At 45.8% G+C, this 26,359-nt stretch overlaps 1 protein-coding gene across 2 annotated transcripts in view; it reads right to left on the bottom strand.

Annotated features, from left to right (window-relative positions):
* The window catches only part of LOC132383398 (mitogen-activated protein kinase kinase kinase 5-like), a 195,583-nt gene that overhangs the window by 96,972 nt on the left and 72,252 nt on the right, over positions 1-26,359 (bottom strand). For both annotated transcript variants that reach the window (XR_009508658.1, XM_059954299.1), the window contains exon 8: positions 1,778-1,890. Coding sequence is in view for 1 of the 2 variants with exons in the window: in XM_059954299.1 (XP_059810282.1) it covers positions 1,778-1,890 (113 nt within the window). In the remaining variant the exon portion in view is untranslated. The remainder of the gene's footprint in view (positions 1-1,777; positions 1,891-26,359) is intronic.

Below are 26,359 nucleotides of genomic sequence, written 5' to 3'. Positions count from 1 at the left end.
CCCCGTCTGCTCTTTGAGGTGAGAGTAAGATGGAACTGACTTGGAGAGCCAACACCAGACAACCTGCTGGGAGAACTCAGAGGGCCAGACAGAGGAGGCAAGAAATTGCCGTCGTTTCAGATTGAAATTCTGCATCGGGGCCTGACGTTGGGTTTTGTCCTGAAACGTCAACAATACCTTTCCTCCCACAGATGCTGCTCGACCGCCTGTCCTTAGTCCTTCTCTATTGGTTAGATTGAGAGAAGTAGGGCTTTTCTCTTTGGAGAGGAGGAGGATGAGAGGTGATTTGATAGAGATATACATGATGATAAGAGGCATAGATCAAGGGGATAGACAGAGACTTTTTCCCAGGGTGGAATTGGCTAAGATGAGGGGCGTAATTTTAATGCAGATGAAGGAAAATATGTAGAGGAAGGATGTCAGAGGTAGTTGTTTTTACACAGAGAGTGGTGGGTGCATGGGATGGTCTGCCAGGATGGTGGTAGAGCCAGATACATTAGAGACAGTTAAGAAACTCTTAGTTAGGTACATGCATGATAGAAAAATGGAGGAAATACGTAGGAGGGAAGGGTCAGATTGATCTTATAGAAGGTTAAAAGATCAACTCATCATTGTGGCTCAAAGAGCCTGCACTGTCCTATGATGCTCCATGCTCTGTGCATATACAGTGGATTCCAGTTAATTGAGACACATATGAACCAGTACATTTTGGCCCAATTAGCCAAAATTTCATGGAATTAGTTAAAAAGGTATAAAAAAAAGACAGACTACCATTAAACTGAGTAACACACTGTGTACGTATTTAAATGAAATGCAGAACAAATTAGAACACAATCAATACTACTATAAAACTGTATATTAATTCCTAATAGTATTTGACAGAAGAATCCATCCAGTGTATGCTGCCGTGTACTTTAAACTGACTGTAAATGAACAGAATTAGTGCAGAAATAGTGTAGGTAATGGACTGCCTTCATACAATCCTTTTGACGAACATCATCAGTTTCATTGTAACATTCAAGGTGATTCTCAATCCCTTCAAATTCTTCATAGTTCCTAACTTGTTGAAGTAGTGAAATTGCTTCATCTTCACTCCCACCTATTTCTGGTATCTCCAAGCCTGAGTGCTTGAAACCACAGTGACAAAAACAGTTCCGAATTGTCTTATTGCTTATTTCTCACCAACTATTAGAGACAAAAATTACCACTTTTGAATACAAACACACTTAATTGATGCTATTTAAAAAAAGCTCGCTCTAAGTACATGCATTTGGATCTACATGTGAACCTGAGGGAAAACTTAACAGAGCAATTATGCTGTGGAATTCATGGATAGAAATTGGAAATTAGAATTAGGCACATATGACTGATGATACAGGTAGTTAGAAACTGTTCAGCAACAGTCTTCTGCCCCAATTCAGTGGCATAGTGCCCCAATTAAACGAAGTGAATCCCGGCCATTTTCTTGATTAGTGTTTGTTCTTCAAGAGTTGTCCCAAATAAGCAGTGGCTGCCCCAATTAACCAGAATCCACTGATAATGTTTTTGTTCGTTTTATGCTCCTTGGGATGGGATGGCCAGAAGGAAGGGAAATGCCTAAGCTAAGTGTTGACAGTGCCACTCTCAATGCTCACCCACACACCGTACAAATAGTCCTTGTGCTTCTGCTCAACCATTTCAGAGCAAGCTAGGTCATGCTCACTTACTATTGATATTGCAAGTCATTCACTACTGGCAAATCCTGCTCTACAGAAATGATCAATACAAGTAATGTTACCTATTTTCTGGAGATCAGTTGACGTTTCAAACCGATGCCCGGCTGCCATGAGGAACACAGCAACATTAATGCCCGAGTGTAGAGTTGGCTCGTGCTCGAAGGCCATCCGATACCTGCAGGGAACAATAACCATGCTATTCACCTGTATTTTTTCCTCCCCTTTTGCCCAACTCAAGAAACTTCACTTACAGATGTATGAGTGTGATTAAGAAATTTATAGATGATATAACAATAGTCTAGATGGGGGTTCCAAAACTTTTCTATGCCATAGACCAATATCATTAAGCAAGGGGTCCATGGATCTCAGGTTGGGAACTCCTGGTCTAGGGTGATGGCGGGATTGAGAACTGCTGTCTGAAAAAAAACTATCAATATTCTTACCAGTGAAACAGAAATAGACTCACAGAGTCATTGGAGCACAACAGCTCACAGTCAGCCCTTCAGCCCATCTAGTCTATGCTGAACTATTTTTCTGTTTAATTGACCCTGCATATGGTTTTCAATAAAGTGTTAACACAATTAAATGCAATTGATCATATGAATGTAAAGTTTGCACTGTGTTTCTTTTTGTAGATATGTTTTATCAGGAGTAAAGGCCAGCTTAGGAAACTTAACATCTCAGAGCACATTCTGACAACGTTTTACTCAGCCATTATTGAGAGGGATGTGACCACCTCTGTCACCGTGCGGCTTCTCTCTCCAAGTCCAGGTCGCAGTGGGCATCAGCTACTGACCTCAAAAGACCTGTTCATCACCACAGCAAAGAGGTGACAAAAATAGTGTTGACTCCCCCCACCCTATAGCACTCACCTATCCACCAAGTCGCCTACAGGGAGATGCTACAAGTCCATCGCCACCAGAGCTACACATCATCTCCGAAGCTTCTTTCTTGGAGCGATCCAGCTTCCCAACAAAACTCACTCAGATGTAACATCTTAAATGGCCCTGCACAACATCATTAAATGGTCTTTCCTGCTGTCCTTCTGCTGTTGATAATTATTGAGACTATTCATACCTACACATTTATTTGTTTGATTGTTGACGTTTGTGCAAGTGACTGTTCTGATTGTCGACTGCTCGTGGCTGTTTGCACTATTGTCTTGTAAATTGTTGGTTGCTGTTGTGCTGTCTTTTATGGTATTCTCCTGTGTTTTATGTTTGGAGCCAAACCACATTCAATTCTGGTATGCTTCAAACACTGGCAATAAAATGATTCTGATTCAAAAGAAAAGCTGTCCCTTGTCCCTGTACTCAAATCCTCTTGGCATTAAAGATCAAAAAACAAATTGGCTTTCTAAACACAAAGTACACTGCAGATGCTGGGGTCAAAGCATCACATACAACACGCTGGATGAACTCAGCAGGTCGGGCAGCATCCGTGGAAATGAGCAGTCAACGTTTCAGGCTGAGACCCTTTGACAGGACTGGGCTTTCTAGTAGCTGTTGTACGAACACTAAGACTCACAGTACTTCACTTCCCAATCTTAACATTTAAATCATTGCTACCTTTCTGATTTTCCAACTGAAATACATAATGTCACATTTATTTGTGCTGAATTACACCTCCCAAGCTTTTGCCTGCTTTGTCAATCTACTTCAGTCACCTACAACCCTTCCTGCATCCTCCTCACAACTCGTAATCCCACCCAGTTTAAGAAAGTGAAGTGATAAAAAGGTGAGAGTTGCTGCTTGATAAATGCAAGTTCCCTATCTAGGAGTTGCATTTCTGCCACCGACAGTGCATTGTAGCTCACATCCAGACATCTCATAAACATGACAGCATCATCTGTGCTGGTGTAACACTCACCACTTTGTCACCAACTCTGACGTGACCACTGAAACGGCTCCCTGCCACTGTGCCCATGCCCTGTGCTACCAGCGATCTCTCTGAGTCAGCCAGACAGCCTGTTGGCATTAAGGGATCGGCACATTGTTGTCACTGAAACGTATTATGTGCTTGGTCTAGGGACCATTGGGAAGGTTCATACATCAGGCCTGTTAGTTCCTGCATAAGGTTTAAGGACGCTCTAGATCAGGGCTTTCTAACTATATTTTTTATGCCATGAAGCCTTACCATTAGCCAAGGGGTCTGTGGACCAAAGGCTGGAACCCCTGATCTAGATGAAGTGCCTGCGAATCCACAAGTCAGCTGGAGGTTGGAGAAGAGAGGAAGTCAGACCTTCCAAGGGTCAGAGGACTGCGTATGTGGGGGAGAGGAAGGAACAGGGCGCGTTTCACTTCTGTTGCCCTATGTTCTGTTTTCCTGTGTTCTGTGTTATTGTGCCGAGCATTGCGGGCAAGCTACAATCGTGTGGAATGTGCGGCGACGCACACAAATCCCGGCAGCCTACCCTTCGGGTGCGTTGGTTGTTAACGCAGATGACGCATTTCACTGCGGACACGTGATGAGGAAACCTGAATCTGAAATATCAATCACGTGAACCGTCAGTGCGCTGCAGACTACAGGATACGTGCCATTAAATGGGATTAGTACAGATGGTCAGTATAGATGTGATGGGCCACAGGGCCCGTTTCTGTGCTGTATATCCCTATGAATCCATGAGGTATAGACAGCAAAATCAATACCATCCTGCCATTGTGTTTTTGAATCAGCCCTGAATAAAGTGTTACACTGAAATCGATGATACTATGAAAGTTGGGCAGGCAGCACTAATGTGCCCTCAGATGCTGCTTTGTCAGTATTGGTGGCAGAAATGCAATTCCTAGACAAAGAACTTGCATTTATCAAGCAGCAACTTTCACAATTTATCACTTCACGCTGTTGCTCAACACCCCTCGGATCAGGTCTGCCTGCATCGTGAACTGCACTGCAATACGTTACGTGGAAAGCAATGTGAAGCGTGGTGGCCAGGACGGGGGGTTAGTAATTAGAAGGCAGAAGTCAAGGATAAATATCCGAGGGAGATGAGGGGAAATGGTTTTATGCAGCAAGCTACTGTCTGGAATGGACTGCTTGAATTGTGGGACTGGAATGCCAGCATGAACTCAGTGGGCCAAATGGCCACCTTCTGAGTGGATAAATTTGCCTGGCGAAAAGAATAGCACACTGATCAAAAACACAAGAGATTCTGCAGATGCTGGAAATCCAGAGCAACGCACACACAAAATGCTGGAGGAGCTCAGCAGGCTAGGCAGCATCTATGGAAATGAATAAACAGTGGACGGTTTGTGCTGACACCACCCTTCATCAGTTCTGGGAAGGAAAGGGGAAGAACAGGAAGGCAGAAAGAGGGGAAAAGGGCAGCAGAGTTCACAGGGGGAAGCAGAGACAGCAGGGATGAGAAGGGGGAGAGAGAGAGAGAGTGGGGGAGAAAGAGAGGGGAAAGAGAGGGGAGAGAGGGGGAGAGAGAGTGAGGGGAGAGAGAGTGGGAGAAGGGGGAAGAGAGAGAGGAAGAGATGGGAGGGGAGCAGAGGGGGGGAAGGGAAGGGGAGGGGGAGAGTGAGAAGGGGAGGGAGAGAAAATTAGAAAATGTGCAAATTGGTCTGTGCTCAGCTACCATGGAACTGGTGTAGCTGCTTCTGCTAATCAACTCTGGGCAGAGATGTGAACTGTTTTAATAATGTGTGATGTAATTCATTACATAATGTACATTACATATAGCTGATGTTTTGAACAATTAAAAGAAGTGAGTTGTATGAAATACTTAAAATACAGCCTATGGGTTTCCATTTCTGACTGGTGTTAAAATAGCATTCAAATCCTTTCACACGCAAATGAAGCAAGCTGTACCTGCACGAACAACATATGCTAACAATATGCACTCCACAAACATACCAAGTGATGACCATCACCAGCGTGAAGGACCCAGACACCTATCTGTGACATTCGATGGCATTACACCTCCAAGCCCCCGTCAATATTCAGCAGGCCACCTTGAGTACCGTATACTGGACCAGTCACAAAAATATGGCTGCAAGAACAATTGTCAGCCAAACAAAAGAGCTGGTCATTGACTTCAGGAAACAGGCGGAGTACACAATGTTGCTGAAGTGAAGATCATTGAGAGCTTTAAGTTCCAAGGTAAAAATTTCACCAGCAATTTGTCCTGCTCCAGCCATGCGGATGCTATGCCTGAGGTAATTCACCAATGCCTCTACCTCCTTAGAAGGTTAAAGAAATTCAGAATGTTCCCGATGACCGACACCGATTTTTATTGATGTACCACAGAAAGCACCCTGTCTGGATGGATCACAGTTTGGAAAAGCAACCACATTGCCCTCACTCGTTCTCCCTTCCCCACTTCTCATCTGGCGGAAAGTACAAATCTTGAGAACACCTACCACCAGAATCAAAAGAACTTCTGTCCTGCAGATGACAGACCTCTTACAGGTTAAAGGTAAACTCTCCAACTCACATTCTACCTTGCCATGGCTCTTATATGTTGCGTACCTGGACTGCACATATTCTGGATCCTGTCTCCCCCCCACTACCCAGGAGTCCTGACGTACGGGCTGGCCTGCCCACTATGCCACTGTTTAGGGGAGCAGTGAAGGTCCTCCATCTCTGGTGGTGCTCAGGGCTTCCTTCATCATGTCAGTAGCTTCACTACTATCAGAAATGAAAATCCCGGGTGGACTCTCCGGAATGCCGTCACACACAGACCTGTGTTTCTGTAACAAATTTGGTTTACCAGTCAGGATTGTTAGCCCTGAGCTGAACCCCCAAACCGGTAGACCACTCTTAATCCGGCCTCTTCTCTTTGACAAGGGTGACCCTACCAAGAGCTAAAGCCCTAACTCCAGCTAACATACCTCTCTGGGTTATTGAGGGACGCAAGTCCCCAAACCCAGCAACAAGGTTGTGATCCCCTTTGAGGTTTCTGATGTATGGAATGATCTATCTGCATGGCACACAAACAAAACTCAGTATATGTGACAACAATAAATCAATTGCCAATTACCAGAGGCAGGGCGTCTTGCTAAAGGTAACTTACCATCTGACACCCTGAACACTTTGCAGGATACAATTAACTCCTGCCCAGGCAGGGAGCTGGAGCCACTGCAATTCGCCTCCTGCCACAATAGATCTACAGCAGATGCAATCTCACTGGCTCTCCACTTGGCCTCAGACCACCTGGACATCAGCAGTACGTACATCAGGCTGCTGTTTAATGATTATAGCTCAGTGTTCAACACAATAATTCCTTCGGTACTAATCAGTAAGCTTCAAACCCTGGGTCTCTGTGCCTCCCTCTGCAACTGGATCCCTGACTTCCTCATTGGGAGACCACAGTCAGTGCAAGTCAGACATGACATCTCCTCCTTGCTGACAATCAGCACTGGTGCACGTCAAGGATGCCTGATTAACCCACTGCTCCACTGCGTGGCTGGACACAGCTCAGATGCCATCCATAAATTCGCCAATGGCCCGAATGTTGCCAGCAGCATCTCAGATGGTGCCAAGGAGGTGTAAAGGAGTGAGAAGGATCCGATGGCTGAGTGCTGTCACAACCACCGTCTTGCATTCAAAGTCACTAAGACCAAGGATTTGATTGTGGACTTCTGGAAGGGGAAGTCGAGGGAACACACGCTAGTCCTCATCGAGGGAGCAGCAGTGGAAAGGGTTAGCATTTTTAAGTTCCTGGCTGTCAACATCTCTGAAGATCTATCCTGGGCCCAACATATTGATGCAATTACGAAGAGGGCACACCAGTGGCTATATTTCAGTAGGAGTTTGAGGAGACTTGCTTTGTCACCAAAGACTCTCACAGATTTCTGCATGGAGAGCATTCTGTTGTCTGGAATGGAGACGCCGATGTGCAAGATCAGAAAAAGCAGTACTGGGTTGTAAGCTCAACCGTCTCCATCATGGGCACTTGCCTTCCCACCATCAAAACGTACAAACAAGCTGGATGAACTCAGCAGGTCGGGCAGCATCCATTGAAATGAGCAGTCAACGTTTCAGGCCGAGACCCTTCGTCAGGACTAAAGAAGGAAGGGGCAGGGACCCTATAAAGAAGGTGGGTGGAGGGTGGAAAATCAATCAGAGGAAAGATCAAGGGGTGGGGGAGGGGAAGCAGGGAGGGGATAGGCAGGAGAGGTGGAGAAGGAATCCAAGGGGAAACCACTATGGGTAGTAGAAGAAGGCAGAGTCATGAGAGGTGTTAGGCAGCTAGAAGAGGAGACAGAGTGAAGGTGGGATGGGGGAAGGGAGAGGGAGGGAATTACTGGAAGTTGGAGAATTCGATGTTCATACCAAGGGGCTGGAGACTACCCAGACGGTATATGAGATGTTGTTCCTCCAGCTGAAGTTTGGCCTCATCATGGCAATAGGCAGAGCCTGAAAAGTGCTGCCTCTGTCATTAAGGACCCCTGCCTCTCAGAATGTGCGTCCTCTCATTGCTACCATCAGAGGGGAAGAATAGGAACACACACTGATCAGTCTAGGAACAAATTCTTCTCCTCTGCCATCAGATTTCTGAAAGTGGACAGTGACCTACCTCACAATTCCTTTTGTTTTTTTAACTGATTCTGATGAGATGTCCTCCGCTTGCCTGGATGAGTACAGTTCCAACAAAACTTGGGAAGCTCCACACCAGCAGAGCAGGCCATCTGTTCCTTTAACCAGTTTGCGTGCAGTGGCCGCAGCAAGTACCATCTCAGACACTCCAATATCAATGCCCAAACCCTCTCCTCTAAGCTGCCCTTCTGGCCTGTTGTGGGACTTCACCACTTGTCCTTCACCATCACTGGAGCTCCCTCCCTAGCAGCATGGTGGAAGCACCTTCTTTAGAGATCCTACAGATGCTGGACACCTTGAGCAACACACACACAAATTATTGGAGGAACTCAGCATCTGTGGCAAGAATGAGTGGCGTTCTAGGCCAAGATCTGTCCTCCATAGATGCTGCCTGACCTGCAGAGTTCGTCCAGCATTGTGTGTGTTGTTTATTAGAAGGGCCTCAGAAGTTCCTGCCATGGCCCACATCCAACTTCACAAAGGAATTAGGGCCGGACCTTGTTCTGATGCACTGACTTCAGAAAAATGTCATAAAGATCGAACACTCTTCCTGCATTTGAACACTCAACCTGACAGCTTTTCATTCCAGTTCATGCTTGCAACATTTCCCTTTAGAAGGGCCAGCTTCATTTTAACACAGCATCCAGACACAAGGCCTTTGCAGACCAAAGAACTGCGACTCAATCAACAAATAACAGCTTCACTACCCTTGCGCAACTTGGATAATCAGTCATTAATTACAGGAGAATTTGCTTTTTGAAAGCAACAGTGCTTTGTGCCTTGGCTTGTGTAGATTTAAAATAATCTGCAGCGTGGGTGTTTGAGGGCGGAAGAGCATGAGTCAGCTTAAGAATATTTATGTCGCATCAAATTCTACTTAGTTGCATTTCAGAATGTGGGAAATAGCAACCAGATATGATGGATACATAAATCAGATTGCTTCCAGAGTGAGTGGAAAGTAAACGTGCAATCTACACACTTGGACAAACATTAGCCTGTGCGGATGTAAGATGTACATTCGGTCTATGTAAATACATTAACAACACGCATTAGCTCGACTATTCTGTTTACAACAAAATTCCAGATGTCAGCAGAACCTTTGTGGGTGTCTCCCTCACCCTGCATCAGAATTGTAGGTTTATTCCTCCCTCCCCACCTCACCCAAGCAATCTAAGTGTAAAATGTAAACAGACCAGCATCGCAAGGTTACCCTGAGGAATGCCACACTCCCTGCTACCAATCAAATGGATACGGAGTTAACAAGTTAACCTCTCTCTCAACGTCGCAAAAACAAAGGAGCTGGTTGTGGATTACAGGAGGAATGGAGATGGGCTAACCCCTATTCACATCAATGGATCTGGGGTTGAGAGGGTGAACAGCTTTAAATTCCTTGGCATCCACATCACCAAGGACCTCACGTGGTCTGTACACACCAGCTGTGTGGTGAAAAAGGCACAACAGCACCTCTTTCACCTCAGACGGTCGAGGAAGTTTGGTATGGGTCCCAAATCCTAAGAACTTTCTATAGGGGCAAAATTGAGAAAATCCTGATTGGCTGCATCACTGCCTGGTACGGGAACTGTACCTCCCTTAATCGCAGGACTCTGCAGAGAGTGGTGCGGACAGCCCAACACACCTGTAAACACAAAGTACACTGCAGATGCTGTGGTCAAATCAACACATACAAACAAGCTGGATGAACTCAGCAGGTCGGGCAGCATCCGTTGAAAGGAGCAGTCAACGTTTCGGGCCGAGACCCTTCGTCAGGACTAAAGGAGGAGGGGGCAGGGGCCCTATAAAGAAGGTGGGGGAAGGGTGGAAAACCAATCAGAGGAAAGATCAAGGGGTGGGGGAGGGGAAGCAGGGAGGGGATAGGCAGGAGAGGTGAAGAAGGAATCTAAGGGGAAAACACTATGGGTAATAGAAGAAGGCATAATTATGAGAGGTAATAGGCAGCTAGAAGAGGAGGCAGAGTGAAAGTGGGATGGTGGAAGGGAGAGAGAGGGAATTACTGGAAGTTGGAGAATTCGATGTTCATACCAAGGGACTGGAGACTACCCAGACGGTATATGAGATGTTGTTCCTCCAACCTGAGTTTGGCCTCATCATGGCAGTAGAGGAGGCCTTGTATGGACATATCCGAATGGGAATGTGAAGCAGAGTTGAAGTGGGTGGCAACCAGGAGATCCTGTCTATTGTGGCGGATGGAGTGGAGGTGCTCGATGACGCAGTCCCCCAATCTGCGTCGGGTCTCGCCAATGTAGAGGAGGCCACACCGGGAGCACCGGATGCAATAGATAACCCCAACAGACTCACAAGTGAAGTGTTGCCTCATCTGGAAGGACTGTTTGGGGCCCTGAATGGTGGTAAGAGAGGAGGTGTAGGGACAGGTGTAGCACTTATGCTTGCATGGATAAGTACCAGGTGGGACATCTGTGGGGAGGGACATGCAGACCAGGCAGTTGCGGAGGGAACAATCCCTGTGAAAAGCAGAGAGGGGTAGAGAGGAAAAGATGTCCTTAGTGGTGGGGTCCTGTTGAAGGTGGCAGAAGTTGCGGAGGATAATATGCTGGATCCTTTTATAGGGCCCCTGCCCCCTCCTTCTGTAGTCCTGATGAAGGGTCTCGACCCAAAAAATTGACTGCTCATTTCAACGGATGCTGCCCAACACACCTGTAATTGTGAACTTCCCATGATTCAGAACATTTACAAAAACAGGTGTGTAAAAAGGTCCCGTGGGATCATTGGGGACCCGAGTCATCGCAACCACAATCTATTCCAGCTGCTACCATCTAGGAAGCGGTACTGTAACATAAAAGCCAGGACCAACAGGCTCTGGGACAGCTTCTTCCAACAGGCCATCAGACTGATTTGAGTGTATTCTATATTACATTGACTGTTCTATTCATTATAAATTAATATAAATTACTATGATTGCATGTTGTTCATTTCGATGGAGATGTAACGTGAAGATTTTACTTCTCATGTATGTGAAGGATGTGAGAAATACAGTCAATTCCGTTCAACGATGTTCATCTAGACCAGGAGTTCCCAACCTGGGGCCTATGAACTTCTTGTTAATGGTATTGGTCTATGGGATAAAAAAGGTTGGGAATGTTCTCCCCAAAGCCTTGGCCAATATTTAGCCCTCAATCAGCAATAGTGAGTGAAACAGATCATCTGGTGATTGTCTACGTTTTGTTAGTCTTTGGATTTGGCAAATGGTTTGCTGCATTTTTTACATTACAACAGAGACAACTTTCAAAACTACTTAGCCAGTGCTGAGGAGCTGTGGACCTTTCAAAGACTGTGAAGGCACTTCACAAATATAAACTCGTTAATCATTTTCATTGTAGAGAAACTGGACATGTCACTCCACTCCTTAAGAAGGGAGTGGGGCAGAAGGAAGGAAATTATAGGCCAGTGGTTGGGAAGATGGTGGAGTCCACTATTAGTGATGAGGTTTTGGGGTACTTGGAGGCACAAGAAAATGTAGGCCAAAGTCAGCATGGGGAAATTTTGCCTGACAAATTTGTTGGAATTCTTTGAGGAAATAAAAGGCCAGAAAGACAAAGGAGAATCAGTGGATGTTTTTTTACTAGGATTTTCAGAAGGCTTCTAACAAGGTGCTTAACAAATTAAGAGCCCAAGGTATTACAGGAAAAATATTAGCATGGATAGAAGATTGGATGCCTGGTAGGAGACAAAGAGGGGGAATAAAGGGGGCCAATTCTGCAGACGATACAAAGGTAGGTAGAGGGGCAGGTAGTGTTGGCAAAGCAGGGAGTCTGCAGAAGGACTTAGACAGATTAGGAGAATGGACAAGGCGGCAGATGGAATACAGTGTAGGTAAGTGTATGGTCACACACTCTGGTAGACTACTTTCTATAGACCGCACTTAGGAGTCCCCAGTGAATGTAAGGACAGAATGACTTGGCAGATGAATGTGTGACTGAAGAATTGGTACAGAGAGCAGGGTTTCAGATTTCTGGATTACTGGGATCTCTTCTGGGGAAGGTTCATCAACTCTGCCTTGGACACCATTATTTACTGACCTTCCTGCTTAATCCTTTACTTTTTCCTGTATTTAATTGCAACATCTTCTGCATCAGGTACAATGAACCAAAACCAATCTTTCATAATACTGGTTTCAATCATTGTTGGAAAAGACTCCAAGAAATAAAAAAAAACACAGAATCCCAAGACGTTAAGCAACCATCGGTCTGAAGTTTTCCCATTGAAAGCTCTTGGCCTGAACTGCAGGTCCATTTCTGAGCTAGTTGTTGGGTCCGGGCCAGTGATGGGGTGCTGGTGAAACTCAGCCACTTCCGCTGGCTGGTCACTGATGGAACGAGAAAACGACTAAATACTTTGTTAATCACTCTTTTTCTGGCAAACGATCATCGCAAACAATAGCCTGTAACTTCCCTTTGGACTTGGAAGCAATTCAATGTGGCCGAGATAAGGCGAGGTGAGGCAGTGGGGCCCATGGCCGAGAATGAGAAACACCTGAGGTTCGTTCGATCTCAGGACTGGGCCAAATAGAAGGAGGCAAGGTCCAGGCCCAGAGAAGCTCAAAGCAACAGAGCCCAATGTTTGGACGACGATTTAAGTGCCCAGCCAGATGGAAAAGGTCAGGGTGTTGGGGGCCAAGGTGAGGGACGGGCCAGTTCGGTTCAGGGCCCCACTCTGTGCTGAACTGAGGGTCAATGGATGGCCCCTCCGTGGAATTCAGTTCAGAATGCTATTTGCTTGTGTTTATTGTTTACATGATTTGTTTTTTTTCTCTGACCACTGGGTGTTTGACGGTCTTATCTTTTTTTGAGGTTTCTTGGTTTTGTGGCTGCCTTTATGGAGATGAATCTGAGGGTTGTATAGTGCATACGTACTTTGATAACGGATGTACTTTGACTTTGACTTTGAGGAAGATGTCAGATTCAGATTCATTTATTTATCGCACATACACTGGAACGTAAAGTGAAATGCATCATTTGTGCTAACACACAATCTAAGCACGTGCTTAGTGTAGTCCACAACTATTGCCACACACGCCGGCACCAACATCACGTACCCACAGTGCTCGGCAGAACAACAAGTAACACAACCAAACGGGGGCACAACAGGCAACAAAATAACAAGCCCCTTTCCCACCTCCCAGCCTCCCCTCAACCCACCCACACACACACGGACTTTCCTCCAGCCTCAGCCTCAAGGTGTCAGCCATCAGCTGTCGACTTCTGGACTACCGATCAACCTTTGGTCTCCGACCTTCGGTATCAACCCCCGGACTAGCCGATGGCGGGATCCCAAACTACGGGCACAGTGCCTGACTGGTGCTCATGCTTCCCCGTGCCCCTTGCTTGCACAGACTTCTGGTCATTGGCCTTGAAACAGGGAGTGGACCGCAGATATCCCTGTTGCAGGACTTGCAATGTGGACCACGTACTGGAGGTCTGACCTCTCACTTCCCCCGTCCCTGCCCATAAATCCTAACCAGACCGCTAACTCTCCTCTCTAACCCCAAAACTAAGCCTGACACACAGAGATCACAGATCAGCACCTGTAACGTTCTCCTTCGCGTGTAACGAAACGCCGAATTAAACGTCGAGATAAACCACAGTTAATAAGAACCAGATCGCAGTAAGATTAACCATTTACTGTTCACTCTTCACATTAACATATGGTGAAAACGGTTGATAAAACAATACAAGATTGATACAGTATTTGTTCCTTCCTTAATATCACATTTCAATTGTAAATACCTGTAAAGGTGACTATAACAACATTACACTAAGGTGCAGTATACAGGGAGAGTTTACCTGCTCCATTGACTACTTTAAATACACTTCCATGCAAACTATCCGCGACTCTTTAACTAACGAAAGCATAAACATTATCTACCGTCGTTACTTCTAACAGGATCGGCATTAACATCTTAGTTCAATATATCGATTATCTATTAACTTACAGCGTTGCTCTCACTGTGATTTCTCATGCCTGCAAAACAACTTCTGCTCAGGTGAGCCTCGTGGTAAGCCCCTACCCTCGCGTTAATTCCAAACCGGTATTTTCCCACAAGACGCGGCGAAACTGGATGTGACGTCATCGCATGCCGATATATTTTACATGCAATGAATATACTTTAAACACTTCTAATTCTAACTAGAAAATACTATCGAATGAATTACTAAGCAAAAATATTATAAACTAAATAACTGTCGTAAAGACAGCACAGCACCATCTTGAGAACAAATTGGGCAATAGTTTAACATGTAGGGCAGACAATAAAGATGAGTTAAAACTTTATTTATCCCAAAGGAAGTTATTGTTGCAAGGTTGCTCAGTTAGAACATTTACTTTAAAATACAAAATGTAAGCATTAAGATAAGAAGGGTACAAAATGTGCATTAAAAAGTGACCATGCACAATATAGATGTGGAATGAAATCCAATACTTATACACGAAAAGAGGAGGAGTTGTAGAGTCTTATAGACACAGGGAGAAAGGATCTCCCGTGGTGTTCAATGGTGCACCACGGCGGACCATTGCTAAAGGTGCTCCTCTGTTTGTCATGGAGGGGGGTGAGAGGGATTGTCTGTAATGCTCCATAGGTTCTGCAGCATTCTCCTCTCAGGGAATCCAGTTCCACCCCCAGCCTTCCTGTCGAGCTTATCAATCTGCTCTCACCCTGCTGCCCCAGCGGAGTACAGCGTAGAACAGAACGCTGGCCACCACTGAGTCGTAGAACGTCTGCAGCGTCGTACCGCAGACGCTGAATGAAGCGCAGTATCACAGTTTATTGAATCAAGGGTGATGGATGGGAGATAGGATTGAATACTTACCTAGGGGCCTAAAGGCCTACTAAAGATCTGAACAACACACACAAAATGCTGCTGGAACGCAGCAGGCCAGGCAGCATCTATAGGAAGAAGCGCTGTCGACGTTTCGGGCCGAGACCCTTCGTCAGGACTGAATCTGTTTTCAATCCAGGGTATTAATTGAAGCACAAGGTAGAATAATATAGATAGATATTGACCCCTAAGGAAATTACAGGGTCACAGTAGCATTACAAGTGTACATATACTGTACACAAATACTAGAAGAGAAGTAGAAAGAATAAAACCCAAGCTACCTCCCACAGTCTAACAGGAGGGGGTCATCACTTCCCTGGCTATAGGTTGACTCACCATAGAGCCTAACGACCTCGGGCAAGATTGACCTCATATAGCGCTCCTTGGAGCAGTGCAGTTGTCTTGGCGAGGTAAGCAAGACTACATTCTTCTTTTTCACAATGCACTGTAAATGTTTTGATTAACCAAGGGTTTACTGCGACTTTATGAAATATCATTTGCTAACAGCATGAACAGTATGGACAAGGGATAATCTCCAGGGACATTGTCATTTGTTCGTCCCTACTTGGGCGGACCTCAGGAGCCACATTTAAGGATCCCTTACTCATCACACACTCCATTTATGAACTCATTTAATTCCAGGATAATATTAGTTTATGTTTTACTGGTGATGTGCTGGGCAACTTTCCACATTTCCACTAGACCTTGTGGAACCTGTCTGTTGTGACTGACATCTGCGTCACTTGGGCTAATTTCGAAATAATTTATCTGCCAGAACCAAATTCTTTTTCAAAAGATGTTTGTTTTGTTTTTAATGGCTAGAAACACTTGCGCACTTTGCAACCACATGAGTAGCCCACATTTGATGACATTTTATTAGGTATACTGTTTTATAACGCACAGAATCATAGTTTATTATAACATTGGTCTGTGACACAGCCTTGGCTCCCGTTGAACTATGTGAAATGCTGACAGCATCCTTGGAATATAATGTTGTGAACATGCCCCCTGAAGCGAATTCTCCTTGTCAGTTTTCTGACAACTATCTGAATTTCCTCATGCTTTGCTGTGAATTCCATGAGCACAGTTCTCCCACTTCACAGGTTAGAGCACACCTTTGGCTGTTGTCTCTAAACAAGCGAAACAAACCGACTTCTTCAAAGCTCCGCGGGCAATCAACTCACAAAGTGCAATGTAAATTTATTATCAAAGTGCCCATCTATCACCATACACTACTCCAGTATTCACTTTCTTTCAGCCATTCACAGTAGTTACAAAGAAATACATTAGAATCAATGAAAACCTACACCCAGACAAAGACGGACTAACAACCTATGTGCAAATGAATGCAACTAGAAATCACTTCACAGCCCTGAAGACACTCAACACTTTAGGAATAGTTTCCTCGCCTCTGCAATCAGATTTCTGAACAGCCATGAACACTGCCTCACTATTTTTAATTTATTTATATATCTTGCTGTAATTTATAGTGTATTGCACTGTACTGTCACAGCATAATGTATGTTTGTGTTAATAAACCTGATTCTTATTGGTAAGTACAACATTGCTCTGTAAAGTCGAATAGACAGAGTGAACTTTGATGGCAAGGTTTACAGAATGATGTTGTGTGAGCGTAGGCAGAACCTGACACTCCTTATTGACAGACCACACTCCTCTCATTTTCCTGTCAAAGAGACATGCCGCAACAACAGGAAAACACTCTGTCAACCATGGGAAAGCATCGCCGAATAAAATAACAGAAATGGTGAGACCATGAAGCTGGAGGTAAGTAGGCAATCGAGTGGAGGATAGAGTGCCCGGGAGGGCAGCACAATTCTGCAGCAGTTAGTGCTGCTGACACACATCTCCAGAGACTGGGAACTGATTAGATCCAGTCCCTCCATGGGGAGCTCACACCTTCTCCCAAAGGGTTTCCCAAAGACTTGCACATTCCAAAGATGACCAGGTCTATTAGCTATTCCAGGTCACCCCTAATGAAAGGTGGCTGGTCGGGGCAAATTGACAGGCGGGGGGGGGGGGGAGGGAGGGAGGGAGAGAGAGAGGGAGGGAGAGAGAGAGAGGGGGGGGGAATAGGTTATGGCCAAAGAGCATCAGGCAGAGAAAAATTGGTTGCTTTCTCCAATTAAAAACACATGGCAAGCATCGTTTCACGTCGTACTAAGTCTCCAAGTGTAAGTGTGGCCAAGAGAAGTTGGGGGAGGAGAGGGGCAATGACTCACCATGACGACTGGAGTGAACACCCACCCAGCCATCGTCCACAGCCACCAGCACATTAGCTGCACCAGTCCCAAAAGGGACATTTAAGAAACTCTTAGATGGGCACACGGATGATAGAAAGCTGGAGGGCAGTGTAAAAAGGAAGGGGGTCGATTGATCTTAAGATTAGGTTAAAACTACATCATAGGCCAATTGGCCAATGTTTTATGTCCTATGTTCAAAATCAGTATTCAGAAGTCTCTGGGCCCTTCTTTGTTGAATAAGTTGCCAATTTCAAGATACTCTTCTACATTGATTACTCTTGTCAATAACTAATGGGTTTCTGAAGCTGCAGCTGATCCTGCCCACCCTCATCAATGTCCAGATTCCCAGACGCTGTCAGACATCCCATCACTCTCGGTCGCACTCAGCCACAGGCCTCCTGATTCCCACCTACCATCATACCCCCAGTGATCTGGCCGCTCGCTCACTGTCCCTGGTCATTTACCCTCGCACTGTTCCGGATCCCAACTCCCCCTACAAGCCTCATTGGAATCTTCCTCCTTCCCTCTGCTCGCTGCCTCACAATAAAAACATCTCCTCACAGCAGCTCCTGGCCTTTCCTCAGTGATCTGTCCGGGTAGGCACACTCAAATGTTCATCTCCGAGACAGAAACTTGGACATACCCAAACTGCATCTGGTGAGGCTACAAAGCGGCAGATTAACAACGCAGATCTGTGTTTGCAGGATCACAGGTAAAAGAGCAGAAACTGTCTCCGCCTGCCCACACTCTCACACTCGCAAGGCACATACTGAGGTTTTTAGGCTGTTATTTACCTTTGAGGAAAGCTAATCCTCATTTTAGAGCCAATAAGCATGCAATCCTTGCTTTGTCTTGTTTTCTTCCCCTTCAATGGTTCATCTCAGATTTCCTATGATAGCAGGTCCTGTAGTATGCTTCCCGTTCACCTGCCCCTCACGCCAGGGTATTAATGCTGAACGACAGGAACCCTGCTGAGTTCCTTCAGCGTTTTGTGGCTGTTGGCAGAAATGATCACAAATCATTGGGTTTAAGGTGAGAAATGTAAATTGTCGCGTGCAAGGATTCAGCCTAGTGACGTCTGCGGGTCACGGCGTGGTTTGGGTGGGAAAAAGGCAGCTGATTTCTGTTAATGTCTCGCCCCTTTTGCCTCCTAATTTGGGTATTTTCCAACCCACAACAGAGAAGGGAAGAGGAGCTCGTGACAGGGCTCATTTACTCAGTCTGGCCTTTCTGCCTGCCCCCAATCAGTTTTGGACTCTGCCAAACATGTGGAAGAATAAAATATTAAAATATGGTCCGATTAGCAAGCTTAATAGGAGAGTTGGTGGAGTTGTGGTTAGTGAGGAAGGCAGTCGAAAGCTACAACACGATATTGGTCATTTAGGAAGTTAGGCAGATAATGGCAGATGGAAATTAATCCAGACAAGTAAGAATTATTGGACTGGGAAGTCAAATGTGAGAGTAAAGTTTGCAGTAAATAGCAGCACCTTTAAAAATGTTGATGTACTAAAGGATCAGGGTGCAAGTCCATACATTAGCAGATAGGGTGGTAATGAAGGGGTTACAGCAGCCTTAACTTCTTTGCCAGGGCAATAAAAGCTGCAAAGTTACTTTGCAACTTTGGCTAGGTCTCAGTTGCAGTTCTGGTCCCAATATTACTTGAAGGATGTGGAATCTTTGGGGAGAGTGAAGAATGGGCTCACTGGGACGTTGTCTGGTTTGGAGTGCGATAGCTTACAGGAGAGATTGGACAAATTTGGATAGTTTTCCCTGGAGTGTCGAAAGCTGACAGGCAATCTGATAGAAGAATATAAAACTATGAGAGGTTCAGATAGGGCAGATAGTCAAGTCCTTTTCCCAGAACTTTAAAGTCAAATACTAAAGGTCTTAAGTTTAAATGGGATGTGCAGGGCACATTTAGACAGAGTGCTAGTTGCCTGGATCTCACTGCCAAGGGTCAGGATACAAGTGGGCTTTACAGGGCACAGGAATGGGTAGTAAATAAACGACGTGGAATTAAAGCGAAAGGTAATTTTAAGATCAGGATTACCCTTGTAGACTGAAAGGAGGTACTCTAGAAATGAACACCCAGTCTGCTTTTAGTTTCTGCATTGTGGAAGGAACCACACTGTGATTACACAATGCAGTACAGTAGACTGCTGCCTCAACTGGAAAGACCTGGGTCCCTCAGTGGTGGGGAGGGAAGCTGTAATAGAGAAGTGTTGCACCTCCTTTCCAATGTTCCCGTTGATAGGGGAGTTTAGGATATGAGGGCACAGCCTCAGGATAATGAGGCGATGAGGAGGAACTTCTTCAGCCAGAGGATGGTGAGTCGGAGGAACTCATTGCCACAGAGGGCCATGGAGGCCAAGTCACTGGGTGTACTTAAGGCAGAGATTGATAGGTACTTGTTTGAAAAGGAGTTACAGGAAGAAGTCAAGAGAATTGGTTTTTAAAAGCCAGGATTGAATGGCTGAGCAGACTTGTTTGACTGAATTAACTAATCCTGTATGTATAACTTGTGGTCCTACTGTGCATGGGAATGTGTCATCACAACTGTCATTGGAGATGGAAAAACAAGGCAGGGTTTCTGGTGGGTGAGAAGTTTACTCTTCAATATGCAGAGGAAGGTGCCAGTGTCTCGCTGAAGGCAACAAAATTTACAGGGAGTTTGGAGGCTGGTGAGGTGGAAGGCAACATCGAAGAGGAATCTCCCGCTCCGAGTGGGAGGAGAAGGGCTGAGAGCAGAAGTGTGGGGAAAGGAGGTGGTGAGAGAAGAGGAGACTGCAGATGCTGGAATCCAGAGCCAAATCAAACTGCAGGAGGAGTTCAGTGGGTCTACTGCTAGTGTCCTCTACAGTGAAGACCAATACAAAATACTTATTCAGTTCATCTGCCATTGTCTTGGCCCCCTTTACTGCCGCTCCAGCATCATTTTCCAATGGTCCAATATCCACTCGTCTCTCTTTTACTCTTTATATCTCTGAACAAAATATTTGATCTCCTCTCTGATATTGTAAGTAATGTAATGGGTGACAGATGACACATATTGCTCATAATAGAAACTGTTCTACATCATTCACAAGCACAGTCCTTGAGTTGTTGTGTTCACTTTAAGAGAAGGAGTCTGACATAATGATGTCAGTGTAGGCAATGGCTTTTGGTTTGTTCATAATGAAAGTGAAGGGCTGTGGGCTTTCATTAAACACATAAAATGACTTACATGTTTTATTCACAAAATCCTACAATATTATTAGCTAGCTTACCTTTATATTTCATCTTTTCCCTCCTTATGGTTTTCTAGTTGCCTCTGTAGGTTGTTAAAGCTTCCCAATCCACTAATTTCTCATTAATTTTTGTCCTATTGTATGTCCTCTTTTTTGCTTTTACGTTGACTTTGATTTCCCTTGTCAGCCATGGTTCTGTCAGCTGCCTTTAGAGTACTTCTTCTTTGGGATGTATCTATCATCCACCTTTCAAATTGTCCCCAGAAACTCCAGCCATTGCTGCTCTGCCGTCATCCCTGATAGTGTCCCTTCCAATCAACTTTAGCAAGCTCCTCTCTCATGCCTCTGTAATTTCCTTTACTCCACTGTATTTTGATTTTAGCTTCTCCCTCTCAAACTGTAGGGTGAATTCTATCATATTGTGATCACTGTCTCCCCAGGGTTTCTTTACCTCAAGCTCCCAATCAAATCTGGTTCATTACACAAAACCCAATCCTGCACAGCTGGACACCCATGGGCTCAAACACAAGTTGTGCTGAAATGCCTTCTTGTAGGCTTTCCACAAATTCTCTCTCTTGGGATCCAAAATCAGCACCAACCCCATTTTCCCAATCTGCCTGCATATTGGAATCCCCATGACTATTGTAACATTACTCTTTTGGCATGGGTTTTCTATGTTGCATTGTAACTTGCAGTCCACCTCCTGGCCACTGTTCGAGGGTCAGTATATAACTCCCATTGGCTCTTTTCATCCTTGGAGTTCTTTAAGTCTGCCCGCGAGGATTCTACACTTTGCGATTCTACGTCACCTCTTTCTGGGGATTTGATTTCATCGTTTTATTTACTAACAGAGCATGGCACTCCCTCTACCTACCTGTCCTTTTGCTACAATGTGTACTGTACCTTTGTGTGTTAAGCCCCCAATTATAATCCTCTTTCAGCCACAACTCAGTGATGCCCTCAATGCCATACCTGCCAATCTGTAACTATGCTACAAGATCATCCACCTTAGTCTGTATACTGTGTGCATTCAAATATAACACCTTCAGTCCTGTGCTCCAGTGTAACAGTCCAATCCGGTTTGATTTTGGCCCCCCCGTTACACTGTAACTCACCCCATTGATTGTAATTTTGCCCTTTCATTTGCAATCGCTTCCTCACAGGCCCACTACTTGTCTACCAGCTGCCCCATCCTCAGCCCTACCACTCAGTTTCCCGGCCCCTTGCCAAATTAGTTTAAATCCTCCCCAACACTGTAGCAAGCCTGCCCACAGGGATGCTGGTCCTACTCAGGTTCAGGTGTAACCTGCACCTTTTGTACAGGTCATTCCTTCCCCAGAACAGATCCCAATGATGCAGAAATCTGAAACCCTGGTTCCTGCACCAATTCCTCAGCTGTGCAATCACCTGCCTAATCACCCTATTCTTACCCTCGCTGGTGTGTGGCACAGGCAGCAATCCAGAGATTACTACCCTGGAGGTCCTGCTTTTCAGCTTCCTACTTAGCTCCCAAAATTCTCTCTTTGGGACCACTTCCATTTTCCCTTCCTGTGTCATTGGTGCCAATGTGTACCAAGACTTCTGGCTGTTCACTCTCCCCCTTTAGAATGCTGTGGACACAACCTGAGACGTCTTTGACCCTGGCACCTGGGTGGCAACATATCACATCCACAGAATCTCTTGTTTACTCCTCTAACCACGATAACTACTGCAGTCCACTTCTCTGCCCTTCCCTTCTGAGCGGCAGAGCCAGAGACCTGGTCACTGCTGCTTCCCCCAGTGGGTCCTTCTACCCCAACAGGAGCCAAAGCAGTATCCTTATTATTAAGGGGAATGGCCACAGGGGTACTCTGTACTGGCTGCCCATTTACTTCCCTCTCTCCTGACAGTTATCCACGTACCTGCTTCCTGCAACTTAGGGGTGACTACCTCCCTGTAGCTCCCATCACCTTCGTTCTTTCCCGTATGAGGCAACGGTCATCCAGTTGTAGCTGCAGTCCCTTAACACGTTCTCTGACTTGGCCTCCGCAGCCACCTTTGCCAATGAATTCCGCAGATTCTTCCTCATCTCTGTTCTAAAGGCAGTGCCCTCTCATCCTAGAGTCCCCAACCACCCTCTCCACATCCACTCTATCTAGACCAGGGGTTCCCAGTCTGGTGTAAGGTTCATCAGCATGAAACAGGGTGGGAACCCCTGATCAGACCTTTCAACATTCAATAGGTTTCCATGAGATCCTCCCTCATTCTTCTAAGCTCCAGCAGCTCCTCATACACTCTTGTGAACTCTTCTGGACCGTCTCCAATTCCAAAGGGTCCGTTTCTACATCCTTCCTGTGATGGGGAACATCCTTCCCTCTGGACAACAATGCTGTTAAGGGTTCAGCCATTAAATGCATTCTTTCCTTTTACATTTGACGTCCTCGAACATTTGCTTGGATTAAGTTCTGTTTGCTAATTCTCCATCCATAGTGGTAACTGATCCTTTGGCAACGTTCGTCACTGTGCACTGTGTCATTCTTTGCAGACAGCACAAAGATTTGTGGAAAACTACTTCTGCCTGTTAAAAACCCTCATGATTTTGATAAAGCCCATTAAATTTGCTTCCAGCTCGTGTGAGGAAGACTCTGTTTCCTGCAATGCTGCCGGCATTTGTTGACGGGCTCCCTTGTTATCGCTCCCATGCAAAGTAACTAAACTGGTCAAACACAAACTTGGCACTTATGGTTAAGGAAGGGCAGTTTGTAATTGAACTAGCTCAGTATCAATCCAGCATAAAGGCATTGTAAAGTATCACATAATTAACTTAATTTCACTGAGTGATTCACCAGGGTGCTCAAGTCCAATGATTGCACGCAGTGATAATGAGCGTCATTATCGCAGGTTGCAGTAACAAAGCACTACCCTAAGGCGTTAAAGGAGAGAATTGGGAAAAAAAGGAGAGACTGTTCGGTCTCACAGCCCAATTTAAACAGGAAGTGTCCGACTCAATTCCGAGCTGTTACAGGTTTCCTTGACAAAAACGGCAACAACGGCGGTCCTGCGGCAGCGTTCTCTGCATGCCCTCCGGGTTCTGGGTCTGGTAGGAGCGGAGAGTTGCTCACCACTTCTGTAAAAAGCTCCATATCTCTCTCAGTCTTCAGCATGCAATTCAATTCGATTCAAGTTTCATTGTCATTTAACCATAATGAATACAGCCAAACGAGACGGCATTGCTAAGGGGTCAAGGTTCAAAGGCACATGACCAACAGTCACACTGAGTAAGCAAACACAAGATCACAATCGTGTATTTAGAGTTCCAAGGCCACCTCATTCTCCCCCCCCCCACGACTTGATGAGTACAAACAACATAGATTATCAATAAAAATGCGGCACATAATATGCCTCTATGTATATATTAGTTCAGAACCCCCCCCCCCCAGCCCACTCTAGGTGACATGGTGGCTTTGAGGACCAATCCTCACATATGCAAAATATAACCAGACAAATAACTGTATATAGTCCAGACCCCTCAGCCCGTTCTAAATCTTCATTCACCACAATTGCTGTACGCTATCCCCGGTGAGTGCGATGGCTCGGACGCCTCACCTCCGGTGGCTGAAAAGCAAGCCACCCACCCCACAGCCTGAGGCCCGAGTGCTGCGAAAGGAACTAGCATCGGCCACAGCAGAGCTTGTCTTCTGCCAAGCGAAGCCCCTCCGACTCCTGTCTGGACACCACGCCACACTACCCCCCCCCACCCCCCGAGTGAAGCACAGCAGCTTCGACACCCACCCCCCGCTCCAGACAGCCGCAAACAGATGACGCCGTGGTTTTGGGCCTAGTCTTCCCTACGACCAAGAGGACTCGTCCGCCTCCTCCCGCCCCTGCTCACATCCAATAAGATCAGTGAATCGAACTTGCGACAGGTCAGATTAACAGTGTCCAAAGGAGAACTTGTGATCACAAGAGAAATGGCCGTGATGACCGCTCACTTTTTGGCTGTGAGCCTTCATCCACTCAAGTGGCAGCTCAATGTGTGGCTCTTTCATTATCCCCGCCAGCGAGCAACTCGCTGATTGCGTGGCCCTGCAATCCTTTGAGGTCTTAACGCACAGCAGGGCCCAGCGATCATTAGATGTACGTTTAAATACAATGGCGGCACCTTTAGCTGACCCCATTGAAGCCGCTGTGAATAGACAAATCGTCGTCTTGTCAGAAGCAAGACTCATGGAAACCTCTCCTCATACGTGTCACATGGCAACGTAGTCTTTAGCGCGATCGCTTTGTTGTAGGCACCGATCGGGGCCCCATTCCCACCGCTGTCCCCAAGGATGCACGGGCTTCCTCCAGGTGATGCAGTTCCCTCCCGCATTCCGAAGCCGCACAGTCCGGGTTAGGAAGATGCGGGCAAGCTATGTTAGAGCGAGGAGCTTGGCGATACTTGCGGGCTGTCCCCAGAGTAACCCTCACTGATTTGATTTGACGCAAACAACCCTCTTCACTTTACGTTTGCATGTCCGTGTGACAAACAAAGCTGATCTTCTCCTGTCCTATCCATATGCTAAGCCCCCGACACTGAACACCATCTTGGCAAGATGCTTTCCTCTCTTAGAGCCACAAAGAGATGCCGAACAGAAACGAGGCCCCTGACCTTCTAAGTCCACACTGACCATCCAGCTCATATTCTTCACAAACCCATTTCACCTTCCCCACATTCCCATCACTTCTCTCCAGGTGCCACCACACGTAGACCACAGAAGAGTACAGCACAGAGACAGGCCATTCGGCCCGCAATGTTGAGCCGAGCCAGCTGGACCACAAGGAGGTAGTGTGGAGTGGCTACCCCACATTAATAGAACTCACACCCAGGTAAATCTGCCACCTTTTAGAACCGATGAGGAATTAAATGATGCTCTATCACGAGGAATTACCTTGAGGTAACTCCTAAGAAAATCAACAACCTGACTCACTTTGCACGTTAAGTACAATGGAGAACTTTACGCCAACAAGATTAATCTGTTACCAATCACTCTATGTTATAAACTGATAAAATAAGAGTTTTACCCTTTCAGAAAAGAATGGGTTAAAGTCCCTTTACATGCTTGCAGTTGTGAAAATAATTCATTAACCTTCTTCCTTAAAGACCACCTTACACATTAGTAGTCTGCCCAAATACCATAAAATACTAGAAAGCAAAGCCTTTCTGAGAAAAGGCACACGAGCGAGGGAGAGCAGCTTAAACACCTCAGGCAAATAAACCTGTCAAACACTAACTTGGCCCATGGTTAAGCAGGGTCAGACTGGCCTTGCTGACACACCTATCAAAAGCTTTCTCCTGAGAGAGCTTCGCACAGAAGTCCATTGCGATTACTGTTTTTAGCCAAGAGTCTGCCAGGTCTGCTGAATGAAAATGCTTCTGAATATTCTGGTAAAGAACTTATTGTCATAAATGTGCAAAGTGAGAGATGCACTTTGAAAGAACATTTTAAACACTTGCTTTCACTACGCAGCTGTGATCCTTATCATCTGTACAGTTTAGAGTTTTGGACAACCCACAGCAGGCACTACAAACCACTGGACAATGCTACCAGTGCCATCTCTCCAAACTCCTCAAATCCATTGCCAGGATAAATAAACTAATGTCTGTGTCCTCTCTTGGGCCAGTATACCACACCATCCACAGACCTGACACCAAGACTCCCCCACAAATGCACCCGCTGTCAAGTTCTACCAAAACAAGATGTACTGTATCAAGTCAACTGCGAGAATGTGGCGAGTGCACT

The sequence above is a fragment of the Hypanus sabinus genome, chromosome 30 (assembly GCF_030144855.1).
Source record: "Hypanus sabinus isolate sHypSab1 chromosome 30, sHypSab1.hap1, whole genome shotgun sequence".
NCBI lineage: Eukaryota > Metazoa > Chordata > Chondrichthyes > Myliobatiformes > Dasyatidae > Hypanus > Hypanus sabinus.
This window is presented reverse-complemented; position numbering and strand designations above follow the sequence as displayed.